Source organism: Molossus molossus, unplaced genomic scaffold, assembly GCF_014108415.1.
Source record: "Molossus molossus isolate mMolMol1 unplaced genomic scaffold, mMolMol1.p scaffold_m16_p_14, whole genome shotgun sequence".
Lineage (NCBI taxonomy): Eukaryota > Metazoa > Chordata > Mammalia > Chiroptera > Molossidae > Molossus > Molossus molossus.
Genome location: NW_023425349.1, coordinates 1717768 through 1734360, shown reverse-complemented (window position 1 = coordinate 1734360; position 16593 = coordinate 1717768). Strand labels below are relative to the sequence as shown.

Sequence of the window (16593 nt, the reverse complement as noted above, 5' to 3'; positions counted from 1 at the left end):
GGGCTGGGGCCACCATGTCACCAGGATGAAGCTCTCTGGCCAGTGTCACTTTCTCAGAAGCTACCTGCTATAGCCCCTTTTGGAGGGGGGACCAAGACTACCTAGCTGGGGCCCCTCCCTGCCCTGTGGCTACACCTTCTTGTCCCACCAGCCCCTCAGCTCCTGAATGCCCCCACATGGACGCGGCAGCTCTTCAAGTCTCATTTTATTCTGACAAAGATCGGGATGGAGCTCCCCCAGCTAACAGGCTGCCCAGCCAGTGGCCCCAGGCCCCAGGCTCTGGGCAGGGAGCTGTCGTACCTCCCCTGGGCACAGGCCAGCCGGTGCAGGGGCTGCATTCACGCAGGACCCCTAAGCCCACCCTGCCCTGTTTCTTCGGCCTCGGCCTGCGGCCCCTCCCACCCTGCCCAGTGGGGTGGGGTGCAGCTCGGCGGGTGGGCACAGGCTTGTCACAACTCCTTCTTGCAGGAACCTGTGGGTAGAGAGGGTCAGAGGTCACTGCTCCCCCACCTGCCAGTCCAGCCAGATGTGCTCCCTCAGGTGCGGTGCCCGGTCCCACCCCAGGCCTCTGGTACAGACTGGCCCAGCTCAGGGAGCTCAGGCTACGGGGCACTGTGGGGGGGGAAGGGGCGTGGGCCCCCGGCACTCACAGGATCCCAGCTGCTCCTCCAGGAAGGATATCTGCTCGCTCAGAGAGTCGATGCGCTCCAGCTGCTGGAAGGAGTGGGCCAGGAGGCTGCCCGGGTCGGGGAGCCCGTGCTCCAGGGCCCTGGAGGTCAGGCTGTGCAGGGGGGCCAGCACCAGCTGCAGCTTCTGTGGGGCAGGCAGAGGCTGCTGGGTTAGGGCCTGGTGACCCCGGGCCAGCCCCTCACGCTCTCTGTCCCACAAGGCTTTAAGGAAACTGGCTGTGGCCCGCAAGGGCTCTGTCACCCCCCACCTCCCCACCCCACCTTGACCCAGCTCTGGCTGCAGGGCCTTGAACGTCCACCAGAGGGAGCTACAGCCCAGGAGAGCCAGAGGCCTGTAGGCACAGACACTGGCCAGCCAAGCCCTTGCTCCCCAAGGACAGGAGCTGCTCTGGGGTCAGGTTCTCCGCGTGGCCCAAGGGGACAGGGCTGAGCTCGGCCCCTCCTGTCTTGGGGTCCCAGTCATCTCCTACTGTCTCTGCCCTGCACGGAACCCAGGCCAGGGGCCCCCTGGGCTGTCAGTATTGAAGAAGCCTCCCCTGGGACCCCGCTGAACACCAGGGCCCACAGGAGACAACGGGGGCTGGCCGAGGGCCCTGGGTCCCCAGCCCAGACCTCACCTGCTCCAGCACGTCCACCCTTGACCGAAGCTTCTGGACTTCCTCCTTCACCTCCCTGTCCACTCCTGGGGAGACCGGGTGCTGAGCTGGGGAGGCCTGGCCAGCACCCCCCTCTGCCCCGGTGCGATGAGCCCCTCCCCTCATCCTGGGCTCCCACCGCCCACCAGGCCGGCCTGGAGCTCGGGAGGTGGTCCTGCCAGCTCAGCACACCCTGGGCAGTGGCCCCCCACCGGCCCCTCAGTACAGGGTCCCCGTCTGCTGGGAGGGGTCGCCGCGTGCGGGGTCCCGGCTGTGCTGAGGTCCCCGCCGAGGTCCGCGCCGTGCTCCTGGCGCCGGGCTGCCGACGGCGCATTATTACTCACGGTACGAGTTTGAAGTGTCACAGCGCGTACCAAAAGTAATAATGTCCCGTCGCCAGCGAAGGTGCGGTGTCTCCAGGCTGCCGGGCGGGGACACAGGACCCCAGTGTGCGGCCTTCCTCCACTCTCTGGCTGAGATGAGGCCCCCAGCACCCCTCCCACGGAGCCCGGGAGAAACCGCTGCCCACCCTCCTGAGGGAGAGCCCGCCTCTGCCCGCAGGCCCCTGCCCTCTGGGCCCTCCCGCCTGGCCCCAGGGCAGCAGCAAAGCGGACCAGCTGGGGAGTTTACCTCTGCCGGGGTCCGGGGCCGCCCTGGGGCTCCCTGTCCTGGGCAGGCAGAGTGCCCTGTCCGAAGACGGGCTGTACCCCTCACGACACTGACACCAGTAACTGCCTGGAGTGTTGACACAGCTCTGGGGACAGCCGCCCCCTCCAGCACTGCACTCGTCCACGTCTGCGGGAGACGGGGTGTCAGGCAGGGACAGTGAACCCCAGGAAGGACCTGTCAGAGCGCCCCGGAGGACCCCCAGGGAGGGGCCCGCCTCACCTGTCTGGCAGCTGCTTCCCTGCCATCCCGCAGGGCAGCGGCAGCGTCCTGGCTGGACACAGCTCCCTCCGTGTTGGCACGGCGGCCGGCATATCGCTGTGGGTGGGGGAGGGCTGTCATCAACTCAGGAGGGTCCCCAGGGCCCTGCAGGGGGGCAGGTGCCTTGCCGGGGTCCGGAAGCGGGATGGGCTGCTCTCTCGGTGCCAGGGGCCTCACCTGCTCCACAGGCCCCGGGGAGCCCACGGGTCCTCTTCCAGCCGGGGCAGCAGGCGTAGCGAGGCCTGGCGGGCGCTGGCCCCGGGCTCCGGCGGTAGGCGGTCTTGTAGACAGTCCTGGGGGGGGGCGTGGGGGCAGCTCAGAGGGGCTTTTCCCAGACGTGCCGAGTGAGGCGCCCCTCCCAGCCACTTGCCTTCCTGGTCCTGAGCCTCCGGAAGCCCCACAAACAGTCTCCCCCAGAGTGGACAAGATCACCCAGGTGTGCCCCAGACGTCCTCGTCCCCAGGGACAGCAGCTCAGGGTCACTGCACAACCCACCTCCCTGCCCCGCACTTCGGTGTCAAGTGGGCGATGCCAGTCGGGGGTCCACCGGCTGGGCCTCCTATTGTTTGGGCGGGAACCTAGGCCCCCAGGGGAGGGGGCTCGCCAGGTCACTGGCAGAACCGGGGGGCCTCCTCAGTCTGCTGAGGGCGCTGTCCTAACCCAGTGCCTCCCCGACAGGTGACAGGCGAGGCTCACGAATGGGGTTGTAGTCACAGAGCATGGGCACCCGGCTCAGGGAACCGCGGCGAACATTCTGGCTGCGGTCCGAGCCTGCGCCCCGTGCACAGGGAACGGGGCTCCACCGCACGCTGGGCGTGTCTCAGGCTCCCCAGGTCTTGGAGAATCTTACAGAAATAAAACGTTCCCCGTGCCTGAGAACCGAGATGCATGCCCCTCGCACAGACACAGGCTGACGGGACATGCTGGTGGGGACGGAGACACGACCTCCATCTGTCAAGGGGCGAGGGGTGCCCACTGGAGCCCCGAGGGCATCACCCCAGGTGGATAGAACTTAAAGCCAGTGCTGCCAGGGTGGGGGATCAACCCTCCACAATGGAGGAAGGCAGGACGGGGGACCCCTCTCAAAACGAGGGTGGGGGGCAGCAGAGCAAGGACTGATGTCGAGGTCACCACAGTGCCATCGTGACCATGTGCAAATAGCCACCAGTCTGCCACCGGCGCGGAGTGGCCTCGGCTTCCCAGGAGGCACTGCCGGGCCCAGGGTGGCGGGCGGCCTCACCGGTATGTGCTGCAGACGCGGTGCCCGTCGCAGGTGGTGAGGAAGGGCTGGTACACGCGCTGCACAAAGGACTCCGACATGGGGCCCTGGGGAACCCCGACGGCACACACCCTGCGGCTAGAGGCGGGGGCCAGGGGTCAGCCAGGGCTCCCAGAGCCGGACCCTCCCAGCCCCGCACCCAAGAACCCGGGGAAAGGCTTCTCAACACCAGTGGGGGGAGGACCTTCAGCAGGAGCCACAGCCCCCGGGAGGAGGGGGTGCCCAGGGAGGGTGCGGGCTCACCCAGGCCTGTAGATGAGCTCGGTGCCGCCTGCCGCCAGCACCAGGACCCACACCAGCAGCTCCCTGTAGCCCCACATGGCCCGCGTCTCCGGGCGGGACGGCCTTCTCCGCAGGCTGGCCTGGAGCACAAGGGAGGGCCCTGTCGTTCCCGCTCAAGTTCCCACCAAGCCCATGTTCCCTGCGGGGACTGTCCCCTCACCAGCCACACACAGCCCACCCAGACCCCACCAACCTCGGCCTGGGAACAGAAGCCGGCGCCCTTGCTTAGGGCAAGAGGCACCCTGCCCCTGCTGTCCTGCGCTGGACGGACAGGGAGGTACGTGAAGCTCCAGGACAGGTCACTGAGGCCGGTGGGGCCCCGGGCGCATCGGCACCAGCTGTCCCTCCCGGCAGGGGCTCAGTGTCTCCTTGTCACGGCAGGGCAAGGGCATGCTTGCACCCCGACCTCAATCTGCAAACGCGTTAGTGGGCAGAGCTGGGTCCCAGCTGGCTTGGCCGTTCTGGCCGCCAGCCACGGGAAGCGTGGGAGCCCACCAAGGGTGTGGACATTCGGCACACAGGAGTCCTTCTGGCTCTCGGACGGGGTGGGGACCTGCATTTAGGAGGGGGAACTCCCACGCTGGGGACTGAACCAGTCTGGGGCAGCGTGCCCACAGCCTCCAGGGCTCCCAGACAGCAGCCCACTGGGCACCCACCTGGCAGGGGGCTGAAGCACACACACCCCCCCCCAGTGGAGCTAATGGCCATTCCTCTCCGGTGGGGGCGGGAGCCAGGGAGGCCTGGAGAAGACTCCTGGGAATGTGAGAAACCCAGCCCGGAATTAATGCTCTGCAACTTGCCCGGGGACTGGAGAGGGCAGTCTGCAGTCTGGGGGAGCAGGGAGACGCTGTCCCTCTGCAGCCAGGGCTCTGGGGAGCGGGGAGCTCCCTGCTCCCATGTTCCTGCTGCCCCACCTGAGGCCCGGAGTCCTCCACTGCCCCATGAACTGTCCTGAGCCCTGCACGGCCCCCCACAGGACAGGGCACAGAAAGGGGCTGAAGTGTGTGGGCGCTGGTGGGGGAAGAGTTAGAGTGAGGCAGTCCCCTTCTCTGGGACTCAGTTTCCTCAAAGACACCCCGGGGGTCTCAGAGGCCCCTCCTTTGGCTCTGCCCATCAGTCCATGAACTGTGGCCACGTGAGCAGTTACTGAGTCCTCCATGCCCCCGAGCCGGACTGTGAGGGGAGTGAGGCCGTGTGGGCCATGTGGTCACTCAGCGGGGGGCTCACTCCACCCTCCTGCCCACCTGCGCTGGGCATCCACGCTGGTCTGCCCCACCCCCACCCCGGGGACAGCCAAGGTGTCAGGACTTAGTTTGGGGGCAGTAGGACTTCTCAGAGTTTCTGGACGGGCCGGCAGAGCGGTGGGGAGGTGAACTGAGGGTGGACCGTGCGGTAGCACGCTGCTAGGGCCAGGCCTGCTGGTCCAGGCCTGGTTGAAATGGTGGGGACAGGTGGCACTGCGTAGTAGGCCCTGGGAAGGCAGCGGTGGGCAAGGCAAGCCCAGTGGCTGGGGTGGGCAGGGCCATGCCAGGGTTCAAGACCCCTGCGCTCATCCCGGAGGTCAGACCTCTGCAGACACCGCTCCGGCACCTACCCTACTTATCCGAGTCGCTTCACGGGGAACCGTGCTTTAGAAGAGACAATTTTTGAAAGTCATGCCTTCCCCTAGGCCGGAGGAAGCTGATGGCACTGCCCGGCCTGTGCTGGGCTGGCAGAATCTCATTTCCCTTTAGGGCTGCAGCCCTGCTGGGGCCGGAGGGCCAGGGCAGGGGCGGCCCTAAGCCTCCAGGTCTGCAAGCAGTAGTGCCCGTGCCCTCCGAGGGTCAGTGTGAGCCCTGCCCAACACCCTCCCTCCGACCTGCCTGGCCTGCATCCTGAAGCCCTCACCCCAGCCCCTACCCGGAGACGCTGGGTCTGCAGAGAGGGGGCCTGCTGGGTCGCCCCTTTCACTGGAGGGGTGCTCCGCACGTTCGGACCCACAGAGAGGCGGAGTGAGGCGACGGACTGACCACTGGGGATGCGCCCACTCCACCGCCCGTCCCACGCCTCCCTTCTCCCTGTAGGGCCGGCTTCGTGTGGGGTGGGAGTCAGAGTGCGGGGGCACCCCCGCCCCGCAGAAGGCTCAGCCGGCCTGGGCTGCGAGGTTCGGGGCCTGCGAGGCCCTGAGTCAGGCCCTGGAGGGCTCGCAGGGCCCAGATGGGGAACGAGGGGCCGCGGCGCCCCCTACCCAGGCCCCGCGGTCCGGCCGGGCGCCCGTCACCAGCAGAGGGCGCGCGCTGCCAAGGCCGCTGGGCCCATTCTGCAGACCCAGCCGCAGCCCCGGGACGGCTGGAGGTCGGCTCTCCGCGGGTGGCGCCCGGCGCCCCCGGCCCGCGCACCTCGCCCCCGCCCGCATCTGCGTCGCCCCCAGCGTCGCGCGCCACGAAGTCCCCGACCTCCCCCGCCGGCGGAGTGGCGGACGGCCCCTCCCTCGCGCCCCCGCGCCCCCGGCCCTGCGCCCCGCTCCCTGCACTCACCGCCCGATCCGGGCGCGCACGCGCCGCCGCCGCCACCGCGCCAGGGGCCCCGGCCCCGCCCCGCCCCGGCCCCGCCCCACCTGGCCCGCTTGGGCCCGCCCCGGGGTGGGCTACAGCCCCGCGCCCTCCCGCCCCATTGCGCAGATGGGGAAACTGAGGCCCTGCCGCGGTAGTGCCCCCCGGCCGGGCAGCGAGGCAGCTAGAGCCCGGGGCTCCGGACGCACAGCGGCCTCCGAGCGCCCCCGCCCCGCCCGAGGAGCCCGGGCCGCCGGGCGCACGGCTGCAGGGCACCCAGGACCGGACGCAGGCCAGGTACCTGGAGGCCGCGTGGGGAGCCACACCGACCAGGCTTGACTCGCTCTCAACGGCACCCCACCCCCGCCCCCACCCCACCCCCAGGCTGAGCACGAACCGCAGGGATCCCCACACAACGGTGGCCGGGTCACTAAGCTCAAGCTGACTGCACTCTGCGGCCACGCGTTGGGTGGACATCATGACCCCGGAATCCTGGAGACCCCTTATTCCCCCGAGGTCACGGCTGGGCCCGGTGTGACACCAGCCTCCAGCCCATGCAGAGTCAGGGTAACACCCGCTTTGTTCAGGACAGTCAGGACCACCTCTGAGTGCTCCTCCACCCCCAGGGAGTCCCCCCTAAACCCACGGTCACCGCTGGGGACTCCTGGGCCCATCTTTTCTCCTCTGCTCCATTTCCGCATTTGTAATGTGGGTTAGAGCAGCTCCACGTGGCAGAGTGCCCACCTGGAGGCAGGGGCCGCAGAGCGGGAGCAGGTGCGCCTACCTGGGAGCTGGTACCATTTGGTCATTCTGGTACCTGGCTGTTATCCACCCTCAGACTCAAGCCTGCGGCGATGTGTGTGCACACAGGTGAGATTCCAGGCTCAGCCCGTCCCCTGCTGCTGCCCAGAGCCCCTGGGATCGCTGTGGGACTCACCTGGGGAAGGGGGCTCCGTCATGCCCCAGATGCGGGTGGCAGCTGCTCTTCTGGGTTATGGGGGCCACCTGTGCCTCCCCTGTGCAGGGGTCTGCAGGTCAGAGACAGTGTAGGTTAGTGCACAGCCTTGGTCACCCTGATGTCCAGGGGGGTGCAAGGGGGGCCGGGGCCAGCCCGGATGCCACGGTGGGACCTCAGCCTGTGCTCGGCCTACAAACCCCCACCCTATGAGGGCCCAAGCTGGGGCCTCCTGGATCTGCCTGCGGCTCACACCCTCAGCCTGGAGGCGGACCAGGTTTCTGTCTGTCAGGTGGGCGGTGGCCTCTGCCCTGGGTTCTCGGGAAGGACCGTTGTGCCGGCAGCCCGAAGTGTCTCTGCAGAGCCCGGTGCTGGGTGAGGGTCCTGCGGGCTCACAGGGAGGGGAGGGTCTTCTCGTAGGGCCAGCAGCTGTGGGGCGTCCAGCTCGAGTCTCCCCTGGTGCATGGGAGCTCACAGGAGGGAGGGCACCCAGGTAGCTGGAAGGGAGTCCCCAGAAAGAAGCCTCTCCTTCCTGCCGTCGGCGGCCACTGCCCTGGACCAGGAGACCCTGGAAGCCCCTGGCAGCTGGTCCGAGGGCAGCAGACAGCTGCTGCTGGGTGTCTGTACTGTGCGGGCCCTAAGCTGGGCCTTAGGTCTCCTGGCCCTGGACCCGAGCAGGGCAGCCCTGGCCCAGCCCCAGGCAGTGAAGAGTTAAGAGCTAGACCTAGGGGACTCCCGGGCTCTGGCCCCTGCCCCCATCCTGTCCCTGAAGCTACGGGTCACTTGACCCTTTGACCTCCTGCCTGGGGAGCTGGGTCAGCTTGTCCTCACTCTGCCTCACCTCCTGCTTCCTCATCTGGAACGGGGCGGTCCTCGGACAGACTGCTGCGGGGGACCCCGACTACTACCGGCAGAGGCCCCCACTCCAGCTGGGGGTTTGGGGTGGGGGTTTGGGGTGGGGACTTGGGCCGCTCTGGGAGGGGCAGAGAGAGGGAAGCAGGGCCTCCCCCAGGGCCAGCGGGGCCCACACCACACGGCACCAGGCTGTCCCTCTGCCTGAGGACCCCGAGGCCAGGCCAACGGGGGGTGGGGGGGACTCCTGGCCCCGGGCTCAGTGTACCGATGTGCACACCTCATCCTGGCTGCAGGTCTGGTTTGGGGTTCCTATTCCTCCCGGGAGCACTTGCCCACCCTCGGGGATGCCCCAGGGATGCCCCAGGGATGCCCGGGCCTGAGGGTGGGTGAGCTACGTGGAGTGTGGTGGAAGGAGGGGACCAGGGAGGGGACCCCGCTGTGCTGCCTCCTGCAGAGGTCACAGCGCTGCCAGGCCACCCAGGGGTCAGAGTTGGGGTCGGGCAGGCCAAACCCGAGTCCAGACTGGGCCGCCCACCAGGGAGCACCCTTAGCCTAGGGGCCCGAGCGTCCTCTGGGCAGTGGGGACGGCACCGGGAAAGAGGACACGGAGACGGCCGACAGGTGCAGTGGTCGGCGGGAGCTCACCCCGCGCCGCCTGCTCCCTGCTCTTCCAGCGCCAGTCCCGCGACCATACCTGATGCGGCCCACACCCCGGCTGGACCATGGCCACCGCCGCCGCCGCGTCGGGCCCAGGGTGGACCCTGCCTCTCGCCAGCCGCCCCTCGCCACCTCCCGCGGCCCGTCTGCTGGAGCCTCCGCCTCGGCGGCCGTGCACGCTGGACAGCGGCTCGGGGCAGGAGGCTCCCCCCGGGCGGGGAAGGGCGGCTTTTTATGCTCCCTCCCGTGTAAATCGGGACTGGGATGGGCCCTTCCCGGCCGGACTTCCTGTGTGTGTTCTCCGCTGATAACGGGATCAGTCAGCAAACAGGAGGCCCAGGGCCCCGTGGGGGGCCGCCGAGGGAGGGGCCTGGCCGAACTGTGGGAGGGGTGCTCCCCCTTCCTCCCCCCCGGTTCAGAGTCTCACCCTGAAGCAGCCACAGCCAGGCTGCTGACCCAGGACCCGCTGGTCCCACATGTGATGGACATGCAGGGCCAGGGCCTGCCCAGTGCCGTGGGTCCGCCAGGCTTGTGGGACCACGGGCCACAGAATGGGACTCCCCAAAGGGACCATTGGTGCTGTGACCCTGGACTCTCCCCCAGGGCGCGTGGCAGCACCCCGATGTGTACCACGGGTGGGAGCCCAGAGAGGAGGCCTGGGGGGGCAAGGAGTCTGGGTGGTCTGAGAACAGCCTGTCCGTGGGTCCCTGGAGCCCAGAGTGGCCGAGGGCAGGGGACGTAACGGGAGACGCAGACATTGGCTCAGGGCTGTCTCCCTGGGAAGGGCTGCCCATGGGCAGTCAGCCCCTGGCTCTGGCGGTGTCCCAGCTCCCTTCAGAGGGACACCCTCCTGGGCACAGCGTGCTCCCGGCTCTCCTCCGTCCTCGGCCTCCAGAGGCTGAGGTCTGCAGGGGTGGGGGTACAGGCGGAAGGATGCGGGAACTTTAGGTGGCCGAAGGGGGTGCTTCCTCACATTGGTGGGGGTCCAGCCCCGGTCTGGCCCTCAGGTTCTTCCTTCATTTAGGAGACTGGGGAGCCTTGCAGGCCAAGCATCAGTGGCTGTCACGGTGGGTGACAGGTGACAAGGGGAGCTGCTGAGGACCTGCCCCGACGGCACAGTCGGCCAGGGCCCCCGAGAGGGCGGGGCCAAGCATGGCTGTCCTCGGGCACAAGCCCTGCCCTGAGCCCGGTCTTGAACCCCTCCGCGCACCCTCGCCTCCCTCCGGCCCCCCTTGGCGGGTGTCCTGGCCAAGAGGGAGGGGAGCAGTCTGGGAAAGTCCCCGCTGGGATGCTGAGCGCAGGACTTGCTGCCCTCCCCACCCCCAGGCCAGGAAGGGGCGGCAGGCCCGCAGCCAGGACCAGGGGCTTCACCTCTCCAGGTCTCAGTTTCCCCACCTGTCCTCAGGGACAAGAGAGGTGGTAGCCACCAGGGCTGTTGTGACAGCTCAGGTCCTGGGACTCAGGTGTTGTCGGTGGAAGCGGCGAGGGGGCCTGAGGTCCCCCCCACGAGGCTGGCGCTGGCAGGCAGAGCCTCCCACCTGCCATCTCACCCCGCCAGCCCACAGTGGCCACACTCTGGACACCCCTTTGCCTCACTTGGCCCCCCTTGCTCTCCCACCCAAGGGCCGGGGTGTCCTGCCAAGTGTACTTGACAGAGGATAGGGCCGAGTTGGGCTTTGTCCCAGCTCCCAGGAGGTGCCCACACCACCCCGGGGGGAAGAACTGGCAGACTTCAGGCCTGGCTGTATCCACCTTTTCTGTGTACAAACAGGGAAACTGAGGCCCGGAGAGGGAAGAGCCCAGCAGGGAAGCGGAGCTGGGTGATGGATCAGGACAGGGGGTCCCCCTTTCCTGGCCACCTCCTGTCCGCTGCAGGTTGTCAGGCACCTGTGCCGGGGGCGGCCTGAGGCTGGGAGCAGGTTAAAGGGGCGCCCTTTTCTCTAAAGCAGGGCACGTGGGGAACTTTCTGGAAGGATGCCCCACTTGCAGAGGTGACTCCCGGCGTGGAGAGGAGAGGAAGCAGAGTCCTGCGTCCTCCAGAGGTCAGTCAGTGCTGGCCCCTGGGCGCACATGCGGTGGGGCTGTGTCCCTGCCTGCTGCCCACTTGTTTTGGGGTCCCCCACTGCTCCGTGATCCCCTCCTGACACGCTCTGCCCTCACCCCATCTCCTTCCTGGACCAAGACCAGAACCAGTTCGAGGGAAGGAGGCCTTGGCTCGAAGCCCGCCCAGCACAGCTCTGCACTGTCCAGTTGCCTAAAACCCACCCTGTGTCCACCCTCAGGTCCCCGGAGCCTCCGGGCACATGCAGGAGGTGGGCTGGGGTCCTGCCAGGGCGCGGCAGGGAGGGGAAGGGGCTGCCCAGGACAGGGGGAGGGGCGCAGGCAGAGGGCAGAGATGGGTGCCGTCTGACACCCTCAGGCTGCAGGAGCGTCCTGGGGCCTGGGACGGGGGCTGGAAGGTGACCTCACTGTGTGCTACGGCTGCAGGGGGCTCAACCCGGGCAGGCCTGGCCCTCCACCTCTGGTGGCGTCTGTTTAGGATCATCGAGCACACCCCCGCCCCCCGCCCCCAGCCTCTGTCCCCAGAGGGCCCAGCATGGCCCACCTCGCAGGCCCAGCACAGAGGAGGCCACTGGGTGGGATTGGTCCGTGACCTCTCGGAGGTCCAGGCCGTGCACACCGGGGTGGCTCAGAGACCTGGCCTGGGGCCCGTCAGCTCCAGGTGTGGCATCCATGGTGGGGGCCTTGGTGCCCTGGTGCTAGCTTTGCTTCCGTCGCTGGAGGCTCTGCCCACACTGGGCCTCAGTTTCCCCACCTGCCCCATCATCTGTCAGGCGATTACTGCTAAGGAACTTGGATCGGAAAGGGGTCATGCGGCCTTACCTTCCCAGAGTGTGCTGGTCAGGTGGTGGGGCTGGCAGAGGTCCTCCTGGGACCCTCCCGGGCCCCCCTCACCGCCGAGCTTTTGACCTCTGCAGCCCCAGAAGAGGGCAAACCCAGCCCCCAGCAGAGGCCAGTGTGGGCGCCTCAGGCCGCGCGAGGCAGAGGGGCACGGGCCCGTGTGAGCCGGGCTGCAGGAAGGGAAGCGAAGCACAGGACAGGGAGAGATGAGCTTCCTGTTTATCTCCAGCGCGGCTGGGCCCAGGGACAGGATGGCGCAGCCGGCCCGGCTGGGCCCAGCTTCACACCAGCTGTGGCTGGACTTTCACCAGGGGATGAAGGGAGGGAGCTGGCTGGGCTCCAGCACCCCTGGGCGGGGAGCTGTCTGCACCTGAGTGGGGCCAGGTCCCAAAGGGAGCGGAGTGTGGTAGGAGCCTGGGCCTGTCTGGCTGCCTGGGGTCCTCCCTGTCCTCTGCCCTCCCCGCCGTCATGCCTGCCTCCACACCTGTCGCCTGTGCTGGGACGCCCGGCACGGCGCCCACGGAACACCCCTGACTTGAGAGTTGCCCCTGTGACCGAGGCTCACGGGGGAGATGCGTGTCCAGGGTGGGTCAGTGGGAAACAGAAGTTCCGTGCGTGGAGCTCAGGGGTGCCTGGACAGCAGGACACTCTTGGGGAACCCCTGGCTCCTTTTCCTCACTGCCCCCCAAGCCTCCCTTCCCGGGAACCACCCCTGGAGACCCAGGACACATCCCGTCTCAGTGCTTGGTTCCCGGAACGTGTCCCTCCTGCCACTGCCCCGTCCTGACACAGGCTGCTACCACCCCGCCTGGGTGACCTCCTCCTCGGCTCGGTGGGCACCCCGCCCCCCCGCAGTTGTCAGGGAGCTTTGTGCAGGGTGACATCAGGTCTTCTTGTGACATCCCTACCTTAGCTTCCCCAAGGCTTCCCCCAGCACCCGGACCAAGTCCGCTCCCTCGCACGGGACCCAAGCACCAGCTCCACGGGGTGGACAGGGCCTCGCCTCGCCCCCTGCACCGGGACAGAGCCAACCTCACAGGTGGCTGAGGGCACCAGACGGGCATCCCCACCGAGGTGGCTTGCAGACAGGCATTGCAGAGGAGACTTTGCAGAGATGCACAGGGCCCGTGAATGTTCACGTGGCGAGCACGCCCATGTACCGGCTCCCCGGCCAAGGGACAGGGCCCTGCTGTCACCCCCAGACACCGCTCCCCTGACTCTTGCAGTGTAACTGTGCCTGGGTCAAGGTTTCAGCCCACAGGGGCTCTCGGTGCCCACGCTGGGTCCGGCCTCATCTGCCCACAGCACGTCTGTGAGACCTCCCTGTGCTGTTGTGACCTGGCCGTTGCCCGTCCCCGGAGAAGAAACCGGAGCTCGCGCGCCAACTCCTGGCAGCTGAGGGTCTGACCCGTGGCTCCCCTCTGAACCTCTTCGCGCCCTCTTAGCAGAAGCACGTGTGAGGACGTCCCTCTTGGCTACCTGTCCCTGGGACTGTCCCGGCGAACACTGGTCCCAGGATAGCATGAAGCCAGCACCGCCTGGTGGGTCACCCCGCCAGCAGCGTGGGAGCGTCCGGCCGCCCCGCCCCCTCGCCAGCACTTGCTATTGTCCGTGTGGGCATTTTAGCCATTCGGGCGATTTTGCTGTGCCGTGGCTGTATTATCTTTTTATTTATTTTTAATCCTCACCCGAGGATATTTTTCCATTTATCTTTAGAGTGGGAGGAAGAAAGAGAGTGAGAGACATCGATGTGAGAGGGACACATCAACTGGTTGCCTCCGACACAACCCCGACCAGGGCCAGGGATGAACTGCGCCCGAGGTACGTGCCCTTGACCGGAATCGAACCCGAGACTCATTGATCCAAGGGCTGACGCTCTAACCGCTGAGCCCAACCGGCCAGGGCTTATCTCCATTTTTTGAACCATAGAGTTCTTCCTTGGGGAAGACGCAGGAGGCCCCTGGGTGGGGTCAGAGTGGGCAGGGCCCTCAGGAGCAGGGCACTGGGGGGTGGGGACCCCGGTTTGGCTTCGCTGAGCAGTCTGAGCCCCTAGGACATGAGCCAGGTCGGCGGTGCAGAGAGAAGGGGCTGCCTGGGTGAGCTGGGGACGCTGGTGGGATTTCTGCTCTGGGTGAGCAGTGTGTCCTGGTTCCCAGGAGGCCCCCTGAAATGTTTGTCTCCAAAGCTCTGGCCAGGTTGGGGTGGGCACTCCCGGGTGGCTGGGCCGACTCCTGCAGGAGCCTGCGGAGCAGGGAGCTCTCACGACTGAGCCTGAGACCCACCAGGTGTGTGGCCAGACCCTTGAGCAGCACCCCAGTTCCCCCCCAGTCCCACCACTCTGGCTGGTCTCAGGGCCAGGCTTCCTGGGGAACTCAGGTCCAGAGGCCCCGCCCCACCCCTCCGAGCTCCCCGCACGGGGGCCAGGGGAGGGGGCTTGCCCCCCCCCCCCCCCCCCCCCGCCTGGCACCCTGTGCGGAAGCCCCACTCAGTCCGGCGGCAGTTTGCTAAGCGGGGCGGATGGGGCAGCCATCAAGGTGGAGGGAACAAACACCTTATCTCCTGGGGCGGAAAAGGAAGTTCCCGAGAATGGGGTTGGGGGAGCTGGTGGAGGGGGGCCACGGTTCAGCAGCCCCCCCCCTTTGGAGCCATCCTGTCCCCTCCCCCCCGTCCGCTAGGGGAGAGCTGGGCACCAGGCCTCCGGAGCCGTTGGGGTCAGGGGACAGGAGAGACAGCCCAGGCCGGCAGGCACTGCCCGGCATGCTGGTGGCTCCCGGGGGCTGTCACCGTCCTGTGAGGGGGACACCGCAGTCTGACCCCGTTCAGGGAGGAGACATGAGCTCTGTCTCGGCAGAGGCTGACCTCCAGCCCAGAGCCAGCGGCACGGCGGCCCCAGGCTGAGGCAGACGGTCCCCAGCACCCCAGCGGTCAGGGGCGGCTGCCGGGAGGTGTGGGAGCCCCCTCCCTGGGCTCCGATGAAGCCCTGGATGTGAAATGCCCGAAGGCAGCCCCGCTCCAGGGTGCCCCTGTGTCAGATCAGGGAGTGGCGGGTGTGGGGAGCCCTGGGGAGGATCTGGGGGTCTCTAAACTCTGTTGTGGCGGACGCTTTGGGCCTGGCCTTTTGGTGGGGGTGCGGAGTCAGGAGGAAGAGAGGGGGTCCACAGCTCCCACCCGATTCTCTAAGGGGTCTGTGACCCCTCAAATTCAGAGCCCGAGTCCTGTGGGTGGCCCTGAGGTCCCTCCCGCCTTCCCAGGCCCTGATCCTCAATCTGAAGTCGCCCATTACTACCATTATTTGTTAATGTCCTTAAAAATGTCAAGAGAGAAAGGAAAAGAAAAAAAAAAAGAAAAGGCCAGCATTTGCTGCCCGGCCAGAAATCTCTGTTTCCTCTCAGCCAGGAAACAGGAAGTGAGTGTTGGGGGCGATTGGGGACCAGGCCTGGAGAACAATGGGAGCCCCCACGAGGGGAAGGGGAACTGCGTCAGGGCCCGGCGGGGGCTGAGCCTGACCTCCCCCGCTGGCCTGGCCAGGCATAAATTTAGTCTTTTCCTGATCAGAAGCTCAAATGTCTCGTTGATGGGGGAGGAGGGGCGGGAACCACCTCGTCTCTGGGTGTCGGGGCTCCTGGGGTCTCAGGGACCATCTCGCTGTGCCTTCTTTTCCCCTGGGGCTAAACTGAGTCCCAGAGAGGTGGAGAGCCTTGTCTGGGGGCCACGGGGTGTGGGACGGAGCACCCATGGCCAGTTAGGAGAGGCTCCTCGGGGACCTCCTGCCCCCCAGCTCCCTGGACCCTCGCCTGCAACGCCCAGGGCTGGACCAGGCTGCCCAGCCCCAGCCCACGCCGCCCTGAGAAAGAAAGTCTGCCTCGCGGAGGCAGGAGACAGGTGACACGCAGACGCTCTGTCACCTGGAGCCATGTGACCTCGGGAGGCTACAGGCGGGGCCCTGGCTCGTGAGAACCAGGCTCAGCCGAGGTGCCTGTCTTCTTTCTTTCTCTTTCTTTCTTTCTTTCTTTCTTTCTTTCTTTCTTTCTTTCTTTCTTTCTTTCTTTCTTTCTTTCTTTCTTTCATATAGTGGCTTTATTGAGCTGTACCTGGCACACCACAGCGCCCACCCGTTCAAGTGCCCAGCGCGGTGGATTGCAGCCTGTCACAGAGAGAAGCCCTCACATCTGTTCTAGGACGTTTCCATCACTTCAAGAAAGCCGTGCCCTTCGGCAGTCGCGCGCCAGCCTCGGGCGCCCGTTCCCCAGGCCGCCGCCAGCAGCGCTGCCTCTGCGGGCTGCTCCGGGCTCTTACTGCGCCTGCTGTGCCCACGGAGCAGGCTCAGGCGTGTGGCCCGGGTGAGGGCCTCAGTCGCCCCTGGCTGAGCACCGGCTCCATGTGGGCACGGACCACAGCTTCTTTTTCTTTATTAATGTTAGAGAGAGAGGAAGGGAGAGGGAGAGAGAGAAACATCGATGAGAGAACATCGATGGGCCGCCTCCTGCACGCCCCCCACTGGGGATCAGGCCCACAACCTGGGCATGTGCCCTGACCGGGAGCCAAACCTGCGACCTCTTGGTGCAGGGTCCACGCTCAACCACGGAGCCACACCGGCCGGGCCCACATCTTGCTGCTTGGTTCCTTGGCTGCTGTGATCATGCTACTGTGAACATGCATGTATAGTGTGTGCACATGCCTTCCCTCAGGGACACGCCTGGTAACTGCTGTCCTTTGAGGAGCTGCCCAGTTTCCTTCCTGAGGTGGTGGTGTGCGACCACGCTCCCCGCCAACCCCAGAGCACCTGGAGGGCCACTGCCCACCTGCAGGGACCCGAAGGACGAGGTGACGCGTGTGAGAGCAGACCTGTGGCTCCTCTGGGCCGGGCTCGGCGCTGAACCAA

The 16593-nt window shown here is 67.0% G+C and overlaps 1 protein-coding gene across 2 annotated transcripts; it reads right to left on the bottom strand.

The window, feature by feature from the left end:
• Window positions 1-206: 206 nt before the first annotated feature.
• EGFL7 (EGF like domain multiple 7) lies at window positions 207-8892 on the bottom strand. Of its 2 annotated transcripts, XM_036260418.1 has the most exons (10): window positions 8848-8892; window positions 7281-7371; window positions 3774-3892; window positions 3492-3608; window positions 2429-2544; window positions 2213-2308; window positions 1955-2119; window positions 1307-1371; window positions 651-813; window positions 207-472 (listed from the first exon to the last, which is right to left on the bottom strand). In XM_036260418.1, the coding sequence occupies exons 3-10, from the start codon at window positions 3848-3850 to the stop codon at window positions 450-452; spliced, it is 822 nt and encodes a 273-aa protein (XP_036116311.1). In that variant the 5' UTR covers window positions 3851-3892; window positions 7281-7371; window positions 8848-8892; the 3' UTR covers window positions 207-449. The 2 variants fall into 2 exon arrangements, with proteins under 2 accessions (XP_036116311.1, XP_036116312.1); XM_036260419.1 differs by lacking the exons at window positions 7281-7371; window positions 8848-8892 and adding an exon at window positions 6329-6340.
• Between the last annotated feature and the right edge of the window lie 7701 nt (window positions 8893-16593).

Bases quoted from the DNA above. Each gene is read 5' to 3' on its own strand.
- EGFL7 (XM_036260418.1), bottom strand. From the start codon at position 3,850: ATGTGGGGCTACAGGGAGCTGCTGGTGTGGGTCCTGGTGCTGGCGGCA. The intron at 1,372-1,954 runs GTAAACTCCCCA...CGGTCTCCCCAG, and splicing joins GGCCCCGGACCCCGGCAGAG to GAGTGGACAGGGAGGTGAAG. The intron at 814-1,306 runs GTGAGGTCTGGG...CCTGCCCCACAG, and splicing joins GGGTGGACGTGCTGGAGCAG to AAGCTGCAGCTGGTGCTGGC.